The sequence below is a fragment of the Geotrypetes seraphini genome, chromosome 11, assembly GCF_902459505.1.
Source record: "Geotrypetes seraphini chromosome 11, aGeoSer1.1, whole genome shotgun sequence".
NCBI classification, from domain to species: domain Eukaryota; kingdom Metazoa; phylum Chordata; class Amphibia; order Gymnophiona; family Dermophiidae; genus Geotrypetes; species Geotrypetes seraphini.
Window position 1 is genome coordinate 15,717,819 of NC_047094.1, and position 26,374 is coordinate 15,744,192.

Consider the following 26,374-nt stretch of genomic DNA (forward strand, 5'->3'; position numbering starts at 1 on the left):
CGTATTTTTCACTCCATAAAACACACTTTTTCCCCAAAAAAAGTGGGTGGAAAAAAGGGTGCGTCCTATGGAGCGAATACCCAAATCCCCCCCCCCCCCCCCCCCCGTTACCTTTCAGGACTACCCCTCGCCCGCCACCACTGCTTCTGGTTGCTCACTGCCGCCAAAAGTAGAAAAAGGGAAAGGCCAGGCAGGTGCAGTGATTGCATGCCACCAGCCCAGAAGCCTTACCCCCGACATCTATTCTGACGTCGGAGGTAAGGCTTCTGGGCCGGCGGCAAACAATTGCTGCACTCACCTGGCCCTTCCGCGCTGCTGAGCCAAGAGTCTGCCCCCTCCCCACTGCTGCTGCTTCGGCAATATGTCCTCACAGCAGCAGCAACAGGAGGTAATTAAATCTAGCAGGCAGGCAGGCTTGGGCGGGGGGTGGAAGAGGACAGAGGTTGGAAGACAGTGAGGGAAACAGGAGGGAGGGAGAAAAGGACAATTGTTGAGCCTGAGGAAGGAAAGAAAGAAATCACCAGACATCCGGGGGGGGGGGGGGGGGAGGAAGAGGACAAAGGCTGGAAGGCATTGAAGGCCTGAGTTTGGGGGGGGTAAGAGGACAAAGGCTGGAAGGCATTGAGGGGTACATAGGAAGGAGGGAGGAAGGGACAATTGTTGGGCCTGAGGAAGGAAAGAAAAAAGAAATCACCAGACAATAAAGGTAGGAAAAATGATTTTATTTTCAATTTAGTAATCAAATTGTGTCAGTTTTGAGAATTTATATTTTGCACTATTTTTCTATAGTTGTTACTGAGGTAACATTGCAGAATTTAAAAAGTCATCTGCCTTGACATCTGTGCCCTGCCCTGCCTGCCCTATGCCCTGTCCCTAGATCACTAGACCACCAGAGGGGAGACAGAGTACAGAGCCTGGCAGGGAAGGGGAATAGGGTGCAGAGCCTGGCAAGGAGTGTGGGGTTGGGTGCAGAGCTTGGCAGGGAGAATTTGGTTCAGAATGTTTTTTTCTTGTTTTCCTCCTCTAAATCTAGGGTGCATCTTATGGTCAGGTGCATCTTATGAAGCGAAAAATACGGTATCTCCGAAAATAAGAAAGCTGTTGATGGAGAAATAGAGGGGAAAAAAGTCCTAAGACCATATAAATTCTTGTGTTCTTCTCCCATAGTGCATCTTTGGTACATCCAGACTAATATGTTTTCTGCAGTGTCACAAGAATATAAGAACATTATTTCCTGAACCTTAGAGATATGCTGATAGTAGAATTAATAATTGAAGCCATAGTTCTTTAACTTGCCCAATGGAAAGGTGAGACTTTAGGTCAACCCTAGCTTCCTCTTTGCTTTCACAGCATATTCTGCTGTAGCAGCTGCCTGCCAGGTTCATTCTTTTACTTCTTTTTGTCTGTCTGTTGCCTCATTGCTCTAGTCCTGTAGGGAGAGCCAGGACAAACTTTTTCGGCACCTGCAACCCCCACCCCCAACCCCGCTTTAATCTGAGCTTGTTCTGAGCTTGTTGTAGTAGTAGGGTTGGATTGCAGGGAGCAGCAGTTCTTCTCAGAACCTTCAAAGGGCCAAATGATCTGTTGGCCAAAGTAGGGATGAGGAGGCCAGCAGGCCATCGGCATCTCTGAACAGAAGTATTTAGGTAGCAGTGGGAGAAGGGAAAGAACAAGTCAGGGTGATAGATCCAGACAATGGACTAGATTCTGTATATCTGTATTTCATAAAATATACAAGTAGGGGGGGGGGGATTGCTTGAACTATCTGAAGTTCTCTGATATGCCTTGTTTCCAAGAATTATGTTACAACATTGTGTTACAGTGCTTGCTGTGTTTGTATGGTTCTGAAAAATTTTCAATAAAACAAATTTTTTTAAAAAAATATATATATACAAGTAAATGCACACAATTAATACCTGTTTCAGAGCAGGTATGCTAAGGAGGGGATGGTTATGAGCACCTATGTTGTCTTTATAAAATTGTCTTAAAATGGGGCCCTTTTTGTCGGCTTATTTTACTCCTCTAATGCTAAAATTCTTTTATAGGTGGCTGCAGTACTTCAGGCAGCTTTCAAGGGACATTTGGCTCGGCAGAAGTTGTTATCGAGGAATACCTATGGTCCTAAATCATCAAGCATGCCTCACCTTTCAGACAGGGTATGTCATAGTGGCCTCTTCCTCAGTTCCCTCATGGCTTGTTTGTGTTTCAGAGCAGACCCTCCTTTAACAGAGAGTGTCCACCCTCTCTGGGAGTGCTTATGCTCCTTCGAGTGCTCTGGTATTTAGATATTACCAAAACCAGGTCTCCCACAGTGGGCTAACTGATCATCAGCGCATTTCAATATTTTATTGCTTTAAACAGCCTGACAGCTGGACTCAATGGCCAATAATCACGGTGGGCTGGACCTATGGACTAAGTGAGGCCCTTGCCCAGGGTGCAAGATGAAGGGCACCAAAATTCCAGACCAGTCTACCTTCAGACTTCTAGAGGAATAGATGCCAAACTGGGATTTTGACACCCTTTGTCATTAGTTCCCTGAGCCAGTGCCTCACCTGGTCCAGCAAGAGGGGGGAGACTTGAGAGAGGGACAGATACCAGATCGATGCAAAAGTTGGCTCGGGGCACCAGAGTTCCTTGAGCCGGCGCTGCCAGTGATGTATGTGCCTATAACATATTTCTTTAAGTAATCAACCTACTTGAATAGGATGCTTTCCTCTGTTGTAACTTTTGTAGGATCCCAATACATCCCACAGTGGCAGCCTGTCAAGCCCGATTTCTGATCCCAGCGGAGAAGAGGAAGCGATTGCCATCGTCCAGTCGGTTTTCCGGGCACATCTGGCACGAGGAAACCAGTATCGGTGCAGGTAAGCAACAGGCAGGGACAAGCTAAGAACCTGCTGGAGACAAAACAATGCTGATGAGGCAGCGCTGAAGCTCCCAGGCAAAAGGGAGACACGGCACAAAAAAAAAACATGGTGCTACTATTACTTACCACTTCTGCGCAGCGGCGGCAAAACGGGCGAACCGAATGTTAGGAATGATTAAGAAGGGGATCATGAATAGATCGGAGAAGGTTATCGTGCCGCTGTACCGGGCCAAGGTATGCACCCACCTAGAATACTGCGTCCAGCACTGGTCGCAGTACATGAAGAAGGACACGGTACTACTCGAAAGGGTCCAGAGAAGAACGACTAAAATGGTTAAGGGGCTGGAGGAGTTGCCGTACAGTGAGAGACTGTAGAAATTGGGCCTCTTCTCCCTCGAACAGAGGAGACTGAGAGGCGACATGATCGAAACATTCAAGGTACTGAAGGGAATAGACTTAGTAGATAAGGGCAGGTTGTTCACCCTCTCCAAGGTAGAGAGAACAAGAGGGCACTCTCTAAAGTTGAAAGGGGATAGATTCCGTACAAACGTAAGGAAATTCTTCTTCACCCAGAGAGTGATAGAGAACTGGAACGCTCTTCCGGAGGCTGTTATAGGGGAAAACACCCTGCAGGGATTCAAGACAAAGTTAGACAAGTTCCTGCTGAAACAGAACTTATGCAAGTAAGGCTAGGCTCTAATAGGGCATTGATCTTTGACCTAAGGGCCGCTGCGGGAGCAGACTGCTGGGCACGATAGGCCACTGGTCTGGCCCAGCAGCGGCAGTTCTTATGTAGCGCACCTAGATTGCGCAGCACTCGGCACATGATATGCAGGTCCTTTCTCCGTCCCTACTGGGCTCACAAACAATCTAAGGTGTTTTATTTAGCTGGGACAATGCAGGGTTAAGTGAGTTGCCCATGGTCAAAAAGAGCTGCCTTGGCAATCGAACCCATTTCTCCCGGATGTCAGCTGACTGCACTAACCAATAGGGCACTCCTCTGCTCCATGGAGTGGTGCCACAGATACACCACTTGCAGTAAGTGGAAGCAGCAAATGGTCTATGCCTAAGCAGAAACCAGCCAAAGGTATTGAATTTGAAGGAAATTGTTTCAAGTACACCGAAAGTTTGGTATCAAAATACAGCATACTGAGCAAGAAGGTTTCTGGGCGCCAGATTCACTTATAGAATACTAGTATCAGTTGACACTTTACATGCCAACATTTAGGTGTGCCCACTCACACTTAATCTTCCGTTGTCCCAGGTACAAAAAAACACCTCAGATTGTAATAAATGTTTACCCGATAGACTGACAATGTTAGTGGTGTAGTGGTTAGAGCTACAGCTTCAGCACCCTGAGGTTGTGGGTTCAAATCCCACGCTGCTCCTTGTGACCCTGGGCAAGTCACTTGATCCTCCACTGCCCCAGCTATACTCACTCGAGGAGCGCAGAGAGAGGGGAGACATGATTAAGACGTTCAAATATGTCACGGGATGTATCGAGGTGGAAGAAGATCTCTTTTTTCTTAAAGGACCCACGGCAACAAGAGGGCATCCGTTGAAAATCAGGGGTGGGAAAGTTCATGGCGACACCAGGAAGTATTTCTTCACCGAAAGGGTGGTTGATCATTGGAATGATCTTCCACTGCAAGTAATCGAGGCCAGCAGCGTGCCAGATTTTAAGAAAAAATGGGATAAGCATGTGGGATCTCTTCATGGAAGAAATTAGGGGGGTGGGTCATTAGAGTGGGTAGACTTGGTGGGCCGTGGCCCTTTTCTGCCGTCATTTTCTATGTTTCTATGTTCTATGTTTAGATAGATTGTGAGCCCACCAGGACAGATAGGGAAAATGCTTGAAGTACCTGTATGTAAACCGCTTTGACTGTGGTTGTAAAACTACAAAAAGGCAGTATACAAGTCCCAGTCCCTTTCCCTGATGTCATAATGCCTGGCAACATTCCAGAGCTCATATTATGATGTCATAATGCCCCATTCCACCAATGCCTAAGAGCCAACCTCATCAGTGATGTCATAATGGCTTCACTGTTCTATACTTGCCTCACTTCTGATATTATTGGAGGAGAGTGTGGTGCAGTGGTTAGAGCTTCAGCCTCAGCACCCTGAGGTTGTGGGTTCAAACCCCGTGCTGCTCCTTGTGACCCTGGGCAAGTCACTTAATCCTCTACTGCCCCAGGTACATTAGATAGATTGTGAGCCCACCAGGACAGAAGTCCGAATCCCTTTCCCTTCCCCTTCCTTTTATGTAACATGCATAACTATATGTAGCATGTATGATTCTGTGTAGCAATATGCTGCTTGTAACCCACCTAGAACAATTTGTGAGGATTCGGTGGGATATAAGATTGCACATAACATAACCAGTGGCATAACGAGGGTGCGAGGCGCCTGGGGTGGTGGCTCCCCTCCTCCACCCCATCCACTCCTTCCCCGCCCCCTCCTGCCACACCCCTCTCTTCCTTCCCCCCCTTCCTTTAACATTTGCAGCGTTCGCGGCAGCATCGGCTCTTCCTCTGACGTCACTTCTTAGGCATGGGTTCAGGAAGTGACATCAAAAGATGAGCCAACGCTGTTGCAAGCAGCAGGTTGGGGTTGATGCTCGTGCCGTGAGCATTAAAAAGGTACAGGGGAAGGGAAGTGGCACGCAATAGTGGGGGGGAGGCGAGGGAGGGGGTGAAGAGGAGGACGGGTGCTGGCGCCCCCACCAAGAGAGCACCCCTCACCCCTTACTACACCACTGAACATAACCATGTTTATGGCAGGCCTAAATGCACGCACCTAAATATTGCACTCCAGCGCTAACCGAATTGTTGGACATGCCCAAGCCCTGTCTGTGTGCCTCCCCCTGTGAATGCAACGTCCCGTTACTTGCTTTGAGACTTGCACACTTCATAAGGATACCACTTTGCACGGTCTGTGTCTATATATGGCCGTTTGGTGGAGGATGGGCTGGGGAGGGCTTCAATGGCTGAGAGGGTGTAGATGGGCTGGAGTAAGTCTTAACAGAGATTTTGGCAGTTGGAACCCAAGCATAGTTCCGGGTAAAGCTTTGGATTCTTGCCCAGAAATAGCTAAGAAGAAAAAATTAAAAGATTTAAATTGAATCAGGTTGGGCAGACTGGATGGACAATTCGGGTCTTTATCTGCCGTCATCTACTATGTTACTATGTATTCATACTACTTAGGTGTGTGAGTGTGTCATTCACACGGGTAAATGCTAGCATTCTGTAATCCTAATCCAGAAATGGTGCAGACGCTGAGGTCATGACCCTATAATAGTAGCCAAACAAAAATGTGTGACCTCCTGCAGGGGGCAGAATAATAATGCATCTGTGGAGAGCCCACTCAGGTCATGACCCCAAAAGAGGCGTCATGACCCACAGTTTGGGAAGCTCTTGAGATAAAGCGTAATTTTATAAGGAGCCCACTTTCTGTGGCGAACTTAGCTGCCTTATTCACCTGCTATCCCTGAACTAATTTGTCGTGTTCTCTCACTCCCACTGGACTGCACTGTGCTAGGTATTCTCTAGTGACCTCTCCAGTTCTTAATTAATACATAATCCATCTCGTATGATATTTTCCTCAGCCTTTCTGGATGCAGTCCTGTTGATGAACAAACTCCTGCTAAAAATGGTCGTCAAAAGAAAACTTTTTCACGGTCTCCTGGGAAACCTTCAGCCTTCAGACTCTCTTCTCCGGGTAATATCATTCTTTCCAGTATCCACAAGTTCATGGTTCTGTGAATGGAAAGCGTATAATTATAGGCAGTAATTCAAAACTCTCGCCTACTGTTCTCACATCCACACATGAGTTTGCTGGAAAGCTTTCTGGTGCTAAGCTTCACTGGTCACTTTACTAACATGATTAACCCTTTCAGGACCAAGGGACATATTTGTCCCATAACTTTAAAATCCTATAAATTTTGATTGGGATAGTCTACAGTTCTAAATTTGATATGTACGGATTCCATATGATACTGCCTTTATGTAAACAAACTGGTTCCGACATTCATTCATTAGCGTCGTTGCTAGATTGACGAGAAGATTCACTTGCCACACTGTCCATAAGCCAGAAGTGTGATTTTTTTAAATAAAAATAATGATATTTCACAAAAAAAATCAATTTTTTGGCATCTGCAAGCCCTTTTTACCATAAAAATGTCGTCAAAACCACAAAAATTGGCCTACGATCCTTATGGTCCTGAAAGGGTTAATGATAGAGCCATATTCCAGCGACTTCATTCATTTATTTAGATTTATATCCCATCCTCCCCAAAGAGCTCAGAAAGGTTCACAGTTTACATTCACAGTATTACAATACAGTATGTGACTATAGAGCTCCATATAGGATTACTTACTGCTGGTGGAGTAATAATAATAACAGTTTATATACCGCAGTACCGTGAAGTTCTATGCGGTTTACAAAAGATTAAACGAAGGTACAAATTGATTGAACTTAAGAGAGGTGGCAGAAAGAGATTAATAGGTCAAGAAAACTATTATTGAGGAGAAAGAGATGTACGGGTCAGTTGTCTAGATACTTCAGGAACAGGTGTGTTTTTAGACGCTTCCTGAATTCCTCATAAGTAGTGGGCGAGAGCAATTGTTCTAGGTCTTTACCCCATAATGCTGCTTGATGTGAGAGAAGGTGTTCATGGTGTTTTTTCAGTTTACAACCTCTAACTGGGGGGGAGATCAAGTTCGAATGTGAGCTTCTCTTGTGTCTGTTGGCTGAGATGGAGAAAAAGTCAGTTATGTATTTAGGGGCTAGTCCATATAGTACTTTAAAGCAGAGGCAGGCGAACTTAAACTTTTTGCGTGCTTCCATCGGTAGCCAATGCACCTGCTGGTAGTAGGGTGTCACGTGATCAAATTTCTTTAGCCCGAGGATTAGTCTGACCGCTGCATTTTGCATTAATTTGTAAACGTCAGCATATTCTTTTGGGAAATTGCCAAATAGGCAATGTTACAGTAGTCAAGTTGACTTAGTACGAGGGATTGAACCAGGGTTCTGAATGCTGACGTTTCGAAATATGATTTAATGGAGAGTGAAAAAACCCTTTCTGATTAAGGATTCCACCTGGTCTTTCATGGTTAGGCATTGATCCAGAGTTACACCTAGTATCTTCATGGTGGACTGAGTAGGGTAACTAAGATCATTGATGCATAGTGGTGTTTTGGTGTCAAGTGGATGTGGTGAAGCAACAAAGAATTTCGTTTTTCCTGAATTAAGTTTGAGCTTGAAGTCTGTCATCCATTGCTCCATCACGTTTATAGCTTCTGAAGCTTTGGGAATAGTTTCCGAGATAGAGTCAGCAAATGGGATGATAATCGTGAAGTCATCTGCGTAACTGAATAATTTTATCCCCAGCTGGGTTAATTGCACGCCCAGTACAGTTCTGGAAGTAGAAAGCGTAGAAGAGCTAGGCTTTGATGTTCCAATTGCCAAAATGTTTCTCCTCTTCCCAGCGTTAGGTGGGTGGTGAAGTGTACAGATTTGGTAAAATGTTGTAATTTGCTACTGATAATGCTTTGTGTAAGTTAGGACAAGGTCTATAAGCTATGTAGGGATCTATGCCCTAGATCTTGGTCTGGGGTAGAGCTGGAGTGAGGTGTTGTTAGAGTACCTGTAAGATTACTGTACACAGTTCTTGAAAGCTAAGATTCATTCTCATAGAAGGTTACAAAATTAAATGTGAAATATTTAGATTAAGGACCTGCAACGAATTAGTACAGAAAGCGTATGGCACTGAAATATGTTTGAGTCATGAGTTGTACCACTGAGGTCCTGGGGAAGAAATTGAAAAACATACGGGATGCTTGTGGATAGAATTAGAATGTGTTAGTGAACGTCTTCAAGCTGAAAAAAATTAGCCTTTAATGAGACGTAGTTGTTGCTAGATGTGAGAGGGACATTGAGGAGGTTTCTCCTGAGTGTTAGGTGCATGCAGTAGTTTTAGTGTTTTTCAGTAGTAATGGGTCTCACTTGTAATTCATTTCAGATGACGAGGATAGTGAGGAAATGGAGACTGGAGAAGACGGGGAAAGGTGGAGAAGGCTGAGGCAATGTAGTCCTTCACCTCAAGGGCCTTCATCAGGTGTGTTCTGATATATTCTACCAGTCTATAGAGAGGCAGTAGAGAAGTTGCTACAGCAAGAGAGGGTTTTTGAAGATTATTGAACTTCCTCTGTACTTTTTTTTTAGCTCATTTTTATCAGAAGCAATATCAATCGACTTCCATCTCACCTACGAATGAGGTGCAATCGGATGATTCAGATGACATCATCATAGTGCCTCCATCTCGACCATCAAGAAAAAGAGACTCTACTTTAAATGAATAATTACTGTAGTTCTATTTCTTAACCTACTCATGTACTTAGATTTATTTTTATTTTTTTACAAGTTTATAAACTGGGATTAAACCACTCAAGGTGAACGGTAAAATCAACAGCTTCACAGTGGCAATCATGACATACGTACACACAGTTCTTCTCTATCTCAGAGCTTTACTGATCCTTTATCCCCACCGAGGACCATTTGGATAGTCTTACAGACAAGTGTGCTAACCCATTTTTTCACACCTGAGGTGGGTGACCCAGTTGTCCTTGTGGCCAGAGGCGATAACCCATTCAATCATGTGCAAAAATCTGCAAACTTTATCGATTTTTAGCTTGGTCCACTTGTCCATCGGTAAATATTGATGTCTCGATGCTCTACTTCCAAGATGCTACAAAATTGAGGGTTAGCCCACTTGTCCTTATGACTATATATCTAAACTATACTTTTGTCTCAACTATACTTTGTCCCAACTTCTCATTACCATCATAATTCTTATTCAACTGTTGGGAATAAAAAGCTTTAATCTGTTCCCTCCTCCACCTCCATTGCTGCCAGTAGGGGGCGATGTCTCAATAATGTGCTGTCAGTCGATAGGGACAGGCAGGTTTCTTGGAGTCCCGCAAAGCTTGCCTGTCCCTCACTATTGAAAATGTAATACTGACACAGCAGCTCCCACTGTACATGGGAGGACTCCTGCTCAGCTTAGAGCGAACATTGTGAGCAGCTCCTTCCCCAATCTGGGCAGTATCACAGAAAAATCCCAGGCCTCTTTCACTAGAGAAATGCATAACATCTTATAAGGCAGAGCTCACTCTGACTGATACCTATCAATCTTATTTTTAAAATATTCTGGGCCAACTCACATGTATTGTAAACCGCCTAGAACTGAAAGGTATTGGCGGAATAGAAGACACCAATCTAATCTAATGTAGTTTACATAGGGTTGCCTGTGGCAGCCCTGGAGCTTTCCCTCCGCCGCATCCCGCCCCACCAGAAACAGGAAGTTGAGTCAAGAGGGGAGACGGGACGCAGCACAGGGAAAGTGGTTGCGTCAGAGGGGGAGCGGGAATGAAGTAAGGTTGGAATAAGGTTGAGCTACCAGAACGTGGTTTCACCAAATGCAGGAGGGTTTTTAAAAGAAAACATATGAAAAAGTTATTTGCGATTTTCCAGTATTCGAGGTCATGTTAATCCCCTACCCCCATGAATATGGAGGGAGAAGTGTATAATAAGTGATATCTATTTTAGTAATGAGGAAAAAGACCTCAAATACCCCCGTGTCTAAACAAATAGTTTTTTTTTAAAGAAACACTCAACAAAGCAAAAGGTTCTGTCATTGCATAACAGATATAAAGATTAAATCACTTGCCCAGGGTCACAAGTAGGTGCAGTGACCCTGGCTCTCAGGCCATTACACCAACAGTTAGGTCACTCCTTCACTCATGGGCATTCCAACCATAACCTATAGAATATTATTGGATGTGCACAAAGCAAGGCACACATGGGCATACCAACCAACATATACCAGCCTAAATTTCGGCACCAAACTGAATTTGTGCTAAATGTACCCTTTTGTACCACTAAAGTGTTCATATCTAAGCCTGTAGAAGGCAGCCTTAAAGAATGTTGAATTTGATTATGCAGCTAAAATTTGGGGAGGGGGGAAGGGTTGATATTCAATGCAATTTAACCAGCCAGGAACCTTCCCTGGCAGGTTAAATCGCTGAAAGTGTCCGGTTCGCAGCCAATCTGCTATTTTGGGGGTGTTCTGGAGAAAGAATCTCGCAACAACAAATATATTTTTCGGTATGTAAAGGACCCTTCAGAAGCAGCCACCGATGAAGAACACTGAACGTAAGCAGTCCATGACCCACATACCACTTTATAATTTTTCATTCTTTGCAAATTAAGTTCCATAATTTCGTACTTTCTTTTTAGTATACAAAATCTCTAAACTTCCATATAACTTATACAGTTAGAAAAACAAAAGCATATCTGAAACTGTGCAGGAGAGCCCCTAACGTAGCTATGTTTCGGATACAGCATCAGGGGAAATGGTCTTCTAAAAAACAAAACGATTCTGCTCATCATTAAAAACAACATCTTCAAACTTCTTATTCGCTATCAATCAATCTTCTTGGCATGGCCAGAAACATGGTGGCCGTGTCCAAAGCTGGTTAAAATCACAGAACTTGAATAAAATGTTTGAAGATGTTGTTTGATGAAGATGTTTTTTAATGGCGAGTTGAATTGTGTGAAATCATGGAGCTTATTTTGCCAAGATTGAAAAATGATAAAGTGGGATGTGGACCGATGAGCCATTAACAGCTGACATTCAATGTCGTTAAGCAGTGGCTAATTCTGAAGGGTCCTTTACATACAGAATATATATATATATATTTGTGGTGAAATTTGTTATTGTGACATTTTGAATACTTCACATTTTTGGGAAATTTTGACCTTATATGTAGCTGAAGGCAGAACAACAGTTAAAAACATAAGAATAGCCTTACTGGATCAGATCAATAGTCCATCCACCCAGTATCCCATCTTCATGGAAGCCAATTCAAGTCACAAGTACCTGGCAAAAACCCAAATAGTAGCAGCATTCCATGCCACCAATTCAGGGCAAAAAACAAAAGGAATTGACCCCAAAATATCCACAAAGAAGAAAATCCAGAGAAAACCAAAAAAACTGTGGAGTGATGATGTTCCTAAATGGACTTTATTTGAAAGTGTCAAAGTTCCAAAGGTACACTGAAATCATCCACATAAAATAATTCCATCCACATAAAAGTAAATCATCCACATAAGAGCCTTAAAGGACCTAGTCCGCTAGGGATACAGGACCCACGGTCCGCGTTTCGACAAAAAGTCTTCTTCAGGGGTCCCTGGGGGTCCTATAAAGGTGAGTACGTGGGAAACAATTGTGTGGTGAGACACTGCTTGTGTTTGCAACATTCTAAAGCTCAGATTGTGATGTCATAATGCCTCATTCCACCAATGCCTAAGCTCCGTCCTCATCTGCACAAGCCTCAAACACTTTCAAATCATAAGTAGCAAAAAAACAAAAGGAATTGACCCCAAAATATCCACAAAGAAGAAAATCCAGAGAAAACCAAAAAAACTCTGTGGCGTGACGATGTTCCTAAATGGACTTTATTTGAAAGTGTCAAAGTTCCAAAGGTGCACTGAAATCATCCACATAAAATAATTTCATCCACATAAAAGCCTTAAAGGACCTAGTCCGCTAGGGATACAGGACCCAACACGGTCCATGTTTCGACAAAAAGTCTTCTTCAGGGGTCCCTGGGGGTCCTATAAAGGTGAATACGTGGGAAACAATTGTGTGGTGAGCCGGAAGTGAGACACTGCTTGCATTTGCAATAAAGTCCATTTAGGAACACCAATCCAGGGCAAGTAGTTGTCCATTTAAATGCTGATATTCAGTGCTCAAGCAATCCTATTTATGTGGTTATCTTGGTTCCTTAAAGACAATCCTGCCTTTTTGTGGTGGCCCAGAGATGGTTTCATACAGAATTTTGCACTTACCCCAGCTATGATTTCACCAGCTCCGGAAACACAGAAATTCCACGCCAGAGACTGGACATGACCCAGCCTTGAATTTCTGGGTATAATGCCAGCAGCAATCACCAAAAGGCACCAATGTCAGCGTCAGCCTTAAAAGCAGCTGCCAATTGTGTGTCAGTCATGCGATGCTGCCATTTAGAGAATTACGCCTCTGAGAAAGATAGGCGCCAGAAATATAGGGTCGGGATTTTCAAGGCCTACATTTCCAGCGCCTATCTTTGATGAGAAACGCGCCTAACACCACTTCCAGCATTAGCCACGCCTATAGTGGTGTTAGACGACGGTAAGCGCCTCCAGGGGCGTAATTCCAGCGCCTTGAATTTAAAGTTTTATTTGACGTTTCAAACGGTGTTTCCATGTTAACTTAGGCACAGTTTATAAAATTTCCCCTTGAGAGCCTCCAGCTGAATATCTGACATAAGAACATAAGAACATAGTCTTAATTTGTTCTCAATTGTCAATATAAAGCTAATGTGTTAAAAGGAGCTTCAGATGTTTTTCCTACAGAATCACAGAAAACTAAGAACAGTGACTATAATAGACTTTCCATAGTCTATCAGAAAATCTCAACTTTGGTACGCGTGCAATACTCGCTAATGTTAATTGTGTCTAATTTATTCTTTTCTGCTTATAAACTTGATGAACAAGTGTAGTTTCAATTAAAATGTTGGCATTATTTCTGTTGTGATATGATAGAATTCACAAGGTAAAGGTAGGGGAGGGTCATTAGGGTGGGCAGACTGGATGGGCCGTGGCCCTTATCTGCCGTCAATTTCTATGTTTCTATGAATTCATGATTAGGGAAAAAAATGTATATGGAGATATTTTTAAACCTGTGTAAAATGTGCCTTAAATTACATACTACTATGTAACTGTAGTTTTGTATATACAAATGTGTTAATTAATACATTTTTTTTACAACTGTTTATTTGTAAGACCATTGAGAAATACAATGCGGTACATTACCAAAGCAGTTATATTACATAGCTAAGAAATCCAAACACTCTGAGACTGTATAATAATAAGTAATCTTAAGCTATAAATACCATTTAGTACGCACAATTTTGTGCAAAGAAGGACTTTACCGCCCAAAAAACATGCATGCAAGAAAGTGCGCTCTTGGTACCACACCGCACTGCCATTTAAAACCTATGTTAATGGAGGCATTAGCTATTACCCCTCAAAACACATACGTATGCAAAAGCCCCTAAGTCTTAATACTTTTTCATGCTAGCAGTTTAACTCCTGGTATGAGGTTGAGTAAAATGCCACCGTAATTTAAACCTGTGATGAATGATTCTTGCTTCTTTAACACTCTCCAGACCAGTAGAGGTTAATCTTTACGAGTGGGTATATATCCAATCATGACCAGCAGGTGGAGACATATATACCCACTCGTAGAGATTAACCTCCACTGGTTTGGAGAAGCTGAAAGAAAGTAAATTAGCAGGTAAGAACCTAATTTCTCCTTACCTACCTCTCCTGGGTGAGATAGTTGAGCAAGAAGTGTTGCAACAAGAGCAAAGAAATTGACCCTGGAGAATCCACAGAAAAAAAGTCCAAGAGAAAACAAGAAACACTGTGGAGAAGTGATGTTCCTGATACAGACTTTATTAATAAATCAACTAAGTAATCCACATAAAAACTTCTAGGACCCAGTCTCTCCTGGGTGAGATAGTTGAGCAAGAAGTGAGCCACACTCCCTACTTCCAATATATTGAGGCGGAAGAGGCTAAGTGGATCACCCAACTCACATTGTTTAACTCTCTCTATATATACATAGGGAGAGAGAGAGAGCAATTCAAGTAGTTCCCCACCCTACTTCCTGCCTCCCAGTACATTAAATAGAAGTGCCCAGCAGAAGAGGAGAGACTTTAGGTTGTGCATGTTAAGTGCTGCTATATAGTCTGTGCTTAGTGTTCATTCTTCACTCTACCTTGGCAATTAATCCCTTTTGAGGGAATTTAATTAATCCCTATTGAATTGAAAACTGAATGGTGATTGAGTCCCTGATAAGGGTCAGGCTCCTAGCAGTAGTACTGCAAAACTACCACTAGAGGTCATGAATGTCATTTTGACCCTGGAGCTGGCATCCTAGACCACCGGAGAAGCCTTAAAGGAGGCCTAGGGGTTGAGTTAGAAGGGGGTTTGGAGGGAGGTCTTCATGAAGGGGGGTGATCTTGATTGTGGGAAGATGGATACTTAGTGTGCTCTTTTGAATAGGGCTGATCTTGGAAGGAGGCCTTACAACTGGGGAAGCCAAAATATTTGGCACATACCTTGATATTCTGCCCTGGTAGCTGGCTAAATATCGCCTCTACCTGGTTAATTTCTGGGTTCTCCCTGAATCTACCCTGCCTCCACCCCTGGACTGCCCGAGCACCAAAAAGAGAGCGCTATGGTCATTCACAATATTCAGTGGCATTAGCTGGTAGAGTATTGCTGCTTCTGGTGGATGGCCAGCTGAGTTAAAAACTGATGACTATCTACCCCTGACTTTCTTCAAGGATGGTGTTACTTTAGTCACTCTCCAGTCTTCAAGTACTGTGGCTGATGTAAACTGGAGACCTGTCCATGCCCTGCCCACATGGATGACTCCTTGCACTAATGCACTACCTTATGGGATAGCGCACACTCCACAATGCATGTAAATGCTGCTATTCGGTGCAGTTAAATTGCCCTTGAATGGGGTCATTCTCAAAAGGTCACCTAAGGTTAGGTGCTGGGATAGTATGCACTAAATGCAAATTCTATACTGGCTATTTCCATACTGGACAATCCAAAGTTCTTGGCAGTTCACAAGAGAACATACATAATAAATGAAACAGACAAAACATAAACATAGTAATCTGCTTGAAGTTTCATCCTGTAGGCATCCAATATTCAAAACCCGGATGGATAGCGTGGAATGTTGCTACTATCTGGGGTTCCGGAATGCTGCTACTCTGGGTTTTTGCCAGGCACTAGTGACTTGGAATGGCCACCGTGAGGATGGGCTACTGGGCTTGATGAACCTTTGGTCTGACTCAGTAAGGCTATTCTTAAAACTAGATCAGTTAATCATTGTGGCTGTTCAAAGCATGCCATGATGCTCTTAATTATGCCAGGCAGCGGGATCTTGACAAGGCATGACTTTTATGGCTTACTCCATTCCCAGCCTTTCAAACTAGTGTCAAGAATGTAGCAGTCCATGGGTCCAGGTAGGATAGAATACTAGTATGGATCCTAAGTTACGCACTTAACTCTAGGCATGAACACTTAGCCAAGCTCAGGGGTAGGCAATTCCGGTCCTCGAGAGCCGGAGCCAGGTCAGGTTTTCAGGATCTCCACAATGAATATGTATGAGATGGATTTGCATGCACTGCCTCCTTGAGATGCAAATCTATCTCATGCATATTTGTTGTGGAAATCCTGAAAACCTGACCTGGTTCTGGCTCTCGAGGACCAGAATTGCCTACCCCTGGCCTAGCTGAAGGGTTGGTGTAAATCAGGGGTAGGGAACTCCGGTCCTCGAGAGCCATATTCCAGTTGGGTTTTCAGGATTTCCCCAATGATAATGCATGAGATCTATTTGCATGCACTGATTTCAATGCATATTCATTGGAGAAATCCTGAAAACCCGACTAGAATACGGCTCTGGAGGACCGGAGTTCCCTACCCCTGGTGTAAATGCTCACAGCTTAGGTGTATAACTGCTACTGTTCTATAATCCAGTGGTTCCCAACCCTGTCCTGGAGGACCACCAGGCCAATTGGGTTTTCAGGCTAGCCCTAATGAATATGCATGAGAGAGATTTGCATATCATGGAAGTGATAGACATGCAAATCTGCTCCATGCATATTCATTAGGGCTAGCCTGAAAACTCAATTGACCTGGTGGTCCTCCAGGACAGGGTTGGGAACCACTCCTATAACCCATGACCACCTTGCAGTTGCATTCCATGGACCTTGCACATTCAGTTTGTAGAATCCTGACTAATGGCAGTTATGCATATAACAAACAATTAACAGCTAATTATTAAATTATATGCATAACTGACACTTCTCTATATAAGAATAGCCTTACTGGGTCAGACCATTGGTCCATCTAGTCCAGTAGCCCATCCTCACGGCCAATCTAGGGCACTGATATTAGGTGCCATTGACTCATGCTCAAGTCTTAGTGACTTGATGAATTGCGGATCTAAAAAGAAATCAGTTTCGTGCTAGTCTGGAAAAGTTCCTCCATCATCATCCCTAGGGTTGTTTTCAACATGTCTAGCCATCTGATTGCTCTTCACCTGGTTTCTTCGATTTTCTCAAACATGATGTCCTTCTCCAGTGATCTCTCTCTTCTAATTATGTGACCAAAATAAGACAGCAGAGAAAGCTGATCATTGTCACCTTGATGCAAGCATATGCTCCAATGACAGATGCAGAAGATGAGGATGTAGAATTGTTTTACGAACAACTTAAAAATGTAATTAGAATAAACACCAAAACAAGATCTATTGATCATTATGGGGTACTTCAATGTAAAAGCAGGAAATACATCTGAAGAGGCAGTGATTTGAAAGCACTGCATAGGAGAAAGAAATGAAGTTGGTGATAACTTAGTACAGTTTTGCAAAACAAACCTGGTCCCTAGTACCTTACAAAAACCCAAATAGTAGCAGCATTCCAGAACCCCAAAGAGTATCAAGATTCCATGCAGAATCTCAGAGTAGCAAGATTCCGGAACCCCAGATACCGATAGTAGCAACATTCCATGTTACCGATCTAGGTCAAGCAGTGGCTCCTCCCCCCAATCTGTCTCAATAACAGACTATGGACTTTCTTAAAACTAGCTACTTATCTGCTCTTGCCGCAACCTCTGGCAATGCCTTCTAGAGCTTAACTATTCTCTGAGTGAAAGAATATGTCCTCTTATTGGCTGTAAAAGTATTTTCCTGTATCTTCATCGAGTGTGTATAGCAGGGGTCTTCAAAGTCCCTCCTTGAGGGCCACAATCCAGTCGGGCTTTCAGGATTTCCCCAATGTATATGCATGTGATCTATGTGCATGCACTGCTTTCAATGCATATTCATTAGGGAAATCCTGAAAACCCGACTGGATTGTAGCCCTCAAGGAAGGACTTTGAAGACCCCTGGTTTATAGTAGAGAGCTGCAAGGGAACGGGGACGACGGGGATCCCACGGGTTCCCCCTTCGGGTCACGGGGATCCTGTGGGGATGCTCCCTAGGGTCGCGGGGATCCTGTGGGGACGCCTCTGAGGGTCGCGGGGTTCCTGCGGGGCTGGATGTATTTAGCCGCGAGGCTCGTCTCCCTACCTGCCCTGCCACACACAGCCGAACGGAAATCTTCCTGACGTCGGAGGGAGGGCTTAAGCAAAGCCCTCCCTCCCTCCGACATCAGCGCTGACATCATTCCGTTCAGCTGTGTGCTGCGGCAGGGCAGGCAGGGAAAAGGCAGTGGTACAAGGCGGGGGGCGGTCCGCCCCGGGTGCAGCACAGCCAGCCAGGTCCCCCGACCGACCAACAACAGGCCCGGTCCGTCAAACCTCCCTGCCCTGTAGCCGCGAATCTAAATTACTTTCTTTCAGCAGCTTCAATACTCCAGCTGCTGTAAGAAGGTAATTTAGATTTGTGGCTACAGGGCAGGGAGGTTTGTTGGACCGGACATGTTCTGTTGTCAGTCAGGCGGGTAAGCGCCACAAAGGTAAGGGGCAGGGAGGGAGAAAGGGAGGAAAGGTGGAGTGGAGAGGAAAAGGCGCTTAAGGTAAAACTGAGGGGGGAGAAGGACGCTGAAAGCACTGGGGAAGACAAAGGGGTGGAGAAGAACGCTGAAAGGACATGGGGAAGATGAGGAAGAAGGACGCTGAAAGGACATGGGGAAGACAAAGGGGTGGAGAAGGACGCTGAAAGCACATGGGGAAGACAAAGGGGTGGAGAAGGACGCTGAAAGGACATGGGGAAGACGGGGGGAGAAGGACACTGAAAGCACATGGGGAGACAGAGGGGGGAGAAGGACGCTGAAAGGAACTGGGGAAGAGAGAGTGGGGAGAAGACGCTGGCAGGGAAGAAGACAGAGATGCCAGACTATGGGGGGAGCGGAGGGAAGAAGATGGGTGCCAGACCAATTTGGAAGGGGGGAGAAAGGGAGGCACAGTAACAGAGCAAATGGAAGACGCAGAGAGAAGAGAGACAGTGGATGGAAGGAATTGAATGAGAACATGAGGAAAGCAGAAACCAGGCAACAAAGGTAGAAAAAAAATTCTATTTCTTTTTGCTTTAGGATAAAGTAGTTTATTAGTTGTGTTGATAAAAATTTATAAACATTAGAGGCTCTGGTAGAAACCCGTTTACAAAGTATGTATTCTTCCCAATTAATATTTCCAAATTAATAAAGTCTTTTTGCTTATTTGTAAATGGGTTTCTACCAGAGCCTTTAATTCAGTAGCATAATTAAATGAAATAGCTATTTCTGTAGTTTATAGGGACGGGTGGGGACGGAGGGGATTCCTCACGGGGATGGGTGGGGACGGAGGGGATTCCTCACGGGTGGGGACGGGGGGATTCCTCGCGGGGACGGGTGGGAACGGGTGGGACTTTGGTGGGGACTGGTGGGATTTCTGTCCCCGCGCAACTCTCTAATTTATAGGCTTAGGGCGAAATATGAATTTACTTTTATTCTATCTGTGCATAGGTATTCCGGAGGTGTAGTTTGGACAGAGGGAGGTAGCATTGCAATAGCTGCATCTGTGTTGTGTTTTTTTAAGAAATCACCAGTGTAGAAATTTATGTATTGGCGTTTGGGCACTATTGAGGCTGGATCTGGAAGTTGCTTTTTTTAAAATGGGTTCAAACAGGCATCTTTTGGGCTTCTTGCATAGGAAGCTATTTAAAAGACATCTATGGGGTCCTTTTATCAAGCCGTGATAGCAGGGTTAGCGCGTCGGACATGTCATCACGCGCTAACCCCCGCGGCCGGCTAAAAAACTAACGCCTGCTCAATGCAGGCATTAGCGGCTAGCGCAGCAGGCGGTTTAACGCACGGTATTACGCACGTTAAACCCCTACCGCAGCTTGATGAAAGGACCCCCATGTGTCTAGGACAGGGGTAGGGAACTCCGGTCCTCGAGAGCCATATTTCAGTCGGGTTTTCAGGATTTCCCGAATGAATATGCATTGAAAGCAGTGTATGCAAATAGATCTCATGCATATTCATTGGGGAAATCCTGAAAACCCAACTGGAATACGGCTCTCGAGGACCGGAGTTCCCTATCCCTGGTCTAGGAAATGATAAGCGCAAGTGCTTCCCGCCCACAGTGAAAGTCGGTTCATAGACAGTAACGCGGAAGACAAAGGCGCGCGCCGACAACTGAGCGCAAGACGGAGGCGCGCACCGAAGAAAAAGACTGTTTTTAGGGGCTGCAACGGGGGTTTTTGTTGGGGAGCCCCCCCCCCACTTTACTTAATACAGATTGCGACGGCGTTGGGGGGGGTTTGGGAGGTTGTAACCCCCCACATTTTAGTGAAAACGTAACTTTTTCTGCAAAAACAGGGAAAAAGTTAAGTTTTCAGTAAAATGTGGGGGATTGCAACCCCCCAAACCCCCCACAACGCGGCGCGATCTGTATAAAGTAAAGTGGGGGGGTTTCCCCACACACCCCGGTCGTAGCCCCTAAAAACAGTCTTTTTCTTCGGCGCGCACCTCCGCGCTGCACTCAATTGTCTGCTCGCGCCTTTGTCCCGGCGCGCTTTTGACCTGACACCGTGAAAGTCAAAAGCGAAGAACTGCTGTGCTGTTTGTTTATTTAATGCATTTTCTGTTTAAATTACTTAGAAGTATTTGCTCTCATTCTCCTTGTATGATGCCATGGATTTTTGTACTTTGTCTGTATGGATTATGAAAATGGCACCTTGCCAGCGGTCCAGGGCATGAGGAAAGAGGAACACGATGACCGCGGGCCACCCTCTATGAATAATTTAACAGGTACCAGACATTTTCTAAAATAGGAACTGATTAGGACAAAAAAAAAAAAATGACCCTGTTAGCCGTTTGGCTTGGGGTGAACCTTAGGGTGAGTAGAGGTGCTGCTGCTTTATGGCGGTATAATAAATCCTGGCACGCTGAATGAATGTGAAATGCATCAAATGTAAACAACTCCCCTCCCCCTACCATGGCTAATTTAAGACTCTGAATGAAGCAGATGCATCCGATATGCGATTAACCTCACCGCTGCAGCTTCAGAGATTCCACTTTAAATACATTCATCTGAATATCCTTCAGCCGGTCTCTCTTCGGCGGCAGCGATCCGCGCACGTCTTGCATATGGTCCACCTTTCTTAAACCCATTTTTTTCTTTGTAATTTAAAATGTAATTTAAAATCTTTGTGCTGATATGTTTGTGTGTGGAATAGACCGGAGGCGCTTTTTTTTTTTTTTCCGGTTGGCTATTAGCACTTTGTGCATCACCAACCTTGGGCAGACAGGAAGTCATCTGTATGACTGCAGCTGCTTTCCGTTTCCTCCCCTGTCTGTAAAGTACATGTGCTGTATAGGAGGGCGCAGCCTATGGGGGGTTGCAGGGTCATATGTAGAGTCTCGCTCTGGGGCCTCCGTTGCCTAATTCAGTAGGGGCTGATATGGGGACAAAATCTTGGGCCATGTCTGGTAAAACACAATTGCTGTAGAGTAGGACTGGCCCTGGTATGGGACACAGGGTAACAGCAACCACGTGACCTACATACTTCCCTCCAAAAAGCAGCATCGGCAGCACTCTAAACAGGCTGCTTTGCGGCCTTCTCCCGCCGGGGCTTTTCCTGCGCCGCATTACTGATGATATCATCAGTGATGTGGCAGAGGGAATGCCCCGGTGGGAGAAGGCCGCAAAGCAGCCTATTTAGAGTTCTGCTGATGCTGGATTACCGCATTTCCCCGAAAATAAGCCCTAGTGCATTTTGTGGGCCCCAGATTAATATAAGACACTGTCTTATTTTTGAGATAGGTCTTATTTTTTTAATGTACAATAATCATCTCTCTCTTCCTATCCTTCACCCCAATTCTTCCTCTTTCCTTTCTCTCCCCCACATGTGCAGCATCTTTTCTCCCCTCTCACCCATCCCCTTGTGCCTTCCCTCTGCAGCATCTTTCTATCCCTCCCTCCCATCCCCCGTGCAGCAGAACCCTTACACAGCTTCTGTCCCTCCCTTCCATGAGCAGCCGCCTCCCGCCGCATGGCCGAACCCCTGCTGACCTTCCATCTCTCGCTCCCATCCGAACCCCACCGACCACTAGACCTAAATACCTCCCTCCAAAGAGCAGCATTGGCAGCACTCTAAACAGGCTGCTTTGTGATCTTCTCACGCCGGGGCTTTTCCTGCGCCGCGTTACTGATGACATCATCAGTGATGTGGCAGAGGGAATGCCCCAGTGGGAGAAGGTCGCAAAGCAGCCTGTTTAGTGTTCTGCTGATGCTGCTCTTTGAGGGTCTCACTATTGGAGGGTCAGCGGGGTTAAGATGGGGGGGTCAGCGGGGGTTCGGCTGCGGGGCAGGGGGAGGGCGGGGGAAGCGCTGCTTCCGGCGAATCCAGGGACATTCAGGTTAGGCTTCTGGAGACTAGGGCTTATTTATGGGGTAGGGCTTATTTTTGGGTAAACACGGTAACAGCATACAGTAGGTTTAACTTTCCAGAATAAATGGAGGGAAGCCTTCAGGGTAAGGGGGGGTTCCGAGTTACCTCTTTCCAGATGGTCTGCGCCTTCCTGCCTTCAGCGGCACTTGTTGCAGGGATGCGGGCAATGGGTTTTACACGCTGCATGTGGCTGACCCACAAGTCTTCCCTCTGACGTCAGCTCTTGACATTGGAGAGAAAGCTTCTGGGTCAGCTACGTGCAGTGTGCAAGCGCCGCTGCCCGTGTCCTTGCAACAAGTGCCGCTGAAGGCAGGAAGGCGCAGACCACCTGGAAAGAGGTAACTGGGATTCCCCCTCCCCCCCCCCGACCCAGAAGGCTTTCCTCCAATGTCAGCTCTGACATTGTAAGGAAGCCGTCTGGGTTGGTTTTGGCGGAGGGGTGTGGGCAGGAAGGAGGGCATGGGATCCCTGGTAGCGGTGGCATTGGTGGAGGGGGGCAGGCAGGCAGGAAGGAGAGCATGGGATCCTCGGCGGCAGCGGCCATTAAGGAGGAAGGGGGGCGGGAGACCCGTGCTGTGCTGCATACTGCATGTTGAGAAACTGATGTAGAAGGACTGAGGTTGAGATAGACACTAAAGAATGACATGGGATGGTTTCCCACATTTATCCACGGTGATTAATTCCGTCACCGTGTCATTCTCTACGACAGGGGTGTCCAACCTATGGCCCAAGGGCTGCATGCGGCCCAGTGAAGTATTTTGTGCGGCCCCGGTCAAAGGCAATGCAGTGTTTTCCTCTGCTGCCCCCTGGTGTTTACCGCCTTACCAGCTCCTTCCTCTGTCTTGCTGAAGTGTTTGCGCGTTTGTGTGGCCCCAGAAATATTTTTTTTCGGCCAATACGGCCCAGGGAAGCCAAAAGGTTGGACACCCCTGCTCTACGATGACTCCTATATTTTTTTGTAGCAAGTGTAAGTGGGACTGGGGCAGAGCAGAGTAGGATAGGTGGTGTTGCTGTTTTGTTTGTACAATCAGTGAAAAGAAGAGAATTAGACTTGTCAGGATTTAGGATGAGCTCACAGGATTTTCTTGTAGCCAATCAGTTATTTGAGTTAGTTTGAAGTTGATATTTTGGTCTTTATTTGCTTTCTTTTTTCTCTGTTTCTGTGGCTACATTCTCTCTGTATCCGATTTGCATCACTGAGTTCCGACCTTGTGCAATCAAAGATTGACTTATTTAACAAATGTCTTAACTGCCTAGTCCTAGGTGGTTTACAAAATACGTTCATAAAATATGGACACATGCAGTAATTCTATGCAGATAGGCAACAAAACAGTAATTGCATTCAGAGAAACATATCGTCAATAACATCCTCATAGGCCTTCGTGGGCAATCAAGAAAATACTTCTACAAAATGGGGTGTAGTGTCTTCTTTAGCAATCCAGTGGTCATCAGCACCTGAGAGCTCCACCTGAAGGTGGCCCTTAAAGTCCAGACCAGAGGGGGGGTGCTCCCTCTCCTAGCCCTTTTGCTATGACATTGGCTTGCTCTCTATCTAGACCTCTCTTTTACCATGGAGATCTTCTCACTTATGACTTGATATTATCAACGCATGATCCTCTGCGTTTATTTATACCATGCCTTTTTAAACTTCGTTGCCCCCTCCACCCTTTCTATGAAAACTTATCTCCTGCCATCGCTCCTCCGTTTACCACCTCCCCCCCTTCAGAACCTCAGATAGTGGCTCTCTGTTCTGATTCTAGAACTTTTTGTCCCTTGAAACAATTCTCTTGATGAACAGTGAGCAACGATCGCACATAGCGTGGAAAACAGAGATCGGTCCGCTGCTCGCACTTTTTTCTGCTGGTGTACAACCCGTCGTTGCACGATAACATTGAGCTTGGATGTCGAATTAATTTTAAAAAAGGTAGAATATTTACCCTACATTCCTCCTTTCACTTTGATTCATTCTATGTTGTGTAGACCTTTATTTTTGATTCACGTCTAGCCATTGCTATCATGCTCCAGTTCTAGTGAATATTTATTGATCCCTACAGAAAAGTGAAACAACAGTGTAATGTTGTCAAGGTCAGAATAAAAATTAAATACTCCCTAAGTACCCCACTCGGTCTCATCAATCTGCACAATTGCCATTGTGCTATGGTGGAAGTCTGGCCTCGTTCAGCGTTACCCTTTATCATATACTCAGTTTCCTTATAATGTCTGATGTTACATTCAGTTGAAGATGTTCTTGAACATTGCAAAAAACACATTATTAGGTAGATAATCAAAATGATTTATAGCAGGGGTGTCCAACCTGCGGCCCCGTGAAGTATTTTGTGTGGCCCCGGTCGAGGGCGATGCAGTGTTTTCCTCTGCTGCCTCCGGATGTTTACCGTCTTGCCAGCTCCCTCCTCTGTCTTGCTGCAGCGTTTTGCGGCCCCAGAAAATAATTTTTCGGCCAGTGCAGCCCAGGGAAACCAAAAGTTTGGACACCCCTGATTTATGGGTTAACGTCGCAGTTAATTAGATACAATGGCTTGAAAATTTGGGGCCAATGACTAACTTGAGGTCCTGTGAAAATTTATTGGGGTAAAATTGAGAGCGCTTCGAAGCATTCCAGGATAAGGCTTTAAGTTGACCAGATACTGCTGATATTCAAGGCTATCTGTATTGCTCAGACCACACAATTGGCTATCCTAAAGCTAGCCAGATAATTCAACAGTTAACTGTAGGACCTCCTGTCCAATTCTATAAACAGCACTTAACTGAAGCTTGATAGGCGCTATGTGCCATGTTCTTTGGGAGCTAGATTTTAGGCGCCATTATAGAATTTTATGCTTAGGATAAGCAGCATAGAATCTGTTTTACTCCTTGGGATCTTGCCAGATACTTGTGATCTGAGTTCGTCACTGTTGGAAACAGGATACTGGGCCTTTGAACCATATGTGCAGTGTTCTTATGTGAGCCAAGTGAAGGACAATCAAGCCATTGTGACATCACTGATGAGTTTGGCTCTTAGGCATTGGTGGAATGAGACATTATGACGTCACGATCTCAGCTCTTTGGGTTTCTGCCTGGTACTTGGAACCTGGGTTGGTCACTGTTGGAAACGGGATACTGGGCTTCATGGACCTTTGAACCATGTGTGCAATTCATATGTTCTTATGTGAGCCAAGTGAAGGACAATCAAGCCATTGTGACATCACCGATGAGTTTGGCTCTTAGGCATTGGTGGAATGAGGCATGATGACATCACAATCTCAGCTCTTTGGGTTTCTGCCTGGTACTTGGGACCTGGGTTGGTCACTGTTGGAAACAAGACACTTTGTTTGATAGACCTTCAGTCTATCCCAGTATGGCAACTCTTATGTTCTTTTGTTCTTATAGAGTAATGCTTAGCGCTAATTCCCGTGCCTAACATTAGGACCAGACGTACGCCTTTTGAAACCTGGAATAAATGCTGGTGAGTGTTAGGAGCTCAGTTTTTCAGAAAGACCCTGACATGCCTATAGCTGCTTCCTTTTGAGTTATGTGCTAGTACAGATAGGCGCCATGCTTTATAGAATAATGCGCAGCCAATGCATGAAAATTTTAATTAGCATCAATAATTGATTGTCAGCATCCAATTACTGGTAATTAAGGACTTGTTTCAATTACTTTGTGCATGTATCTATGGCACACACCCAGATTTAGGCATGGATTTATATAGAATCCAGTGGATATTTTATAAAATACGAGTGTCCATTTGGTGAATGTTTTATTTTGTACAAGAATAGTTACAGTAGGTGCTACTGGATCTGATTCTGGGTGCTTATGTTGATTTTGTAAAATAAGACTTTAAAAAGGAACTTTTTCCTAACTGTGATATATGGGAACTGTTGTAAAATTGGAATAAATAAATAAATAAATTTTATTTCTTATATACCGCTATACCAGAAGTTCAA

The 26,374-nt window shown here is 44.9% G+C and overlaps 1 protein-coding gene across 9 annotated transcripts in view; it reads left to right on the forward strand.

The window, feature by feature from the left end:
• Positions 1-9,340, forward strand: part of IQCE (IQ motif containing E) — a 76,335-nt gene extending 66,995 nt beyond the window's left edge. For all 9 annotated transcript variants that reach the window (XM_033963897.1, XM_033963895.1, XM_033963894.1 and 6 more), the window contains 5 exons: positions 2,046-2,156; positions 2,734-2,864; positions 6,471-6,583; positions 8,886-8,981; positions 9,089-9,340. In XM_033963897.1, the coding sequence (XP_033819788.1) occupies positions 2,046-2,156; positions 2,734-2,864; positions 6,471-6,583; positions 8,886-8,981; positions 9,089-9,225 (588 nt within the window). In that variant the 3' untranslated portion in view covers positions 9,226-9,340. The remainder of the gene's footprint in view (positions 1-2,045; positions 2,157-2,733; positions 2,865-6,470; positions 6,584-8,885; positions 8,982-9,088) is intronic.
• The last annotated feature ends 17,034 nt before the right edge of the window (positions 9,341-26,374 follow it).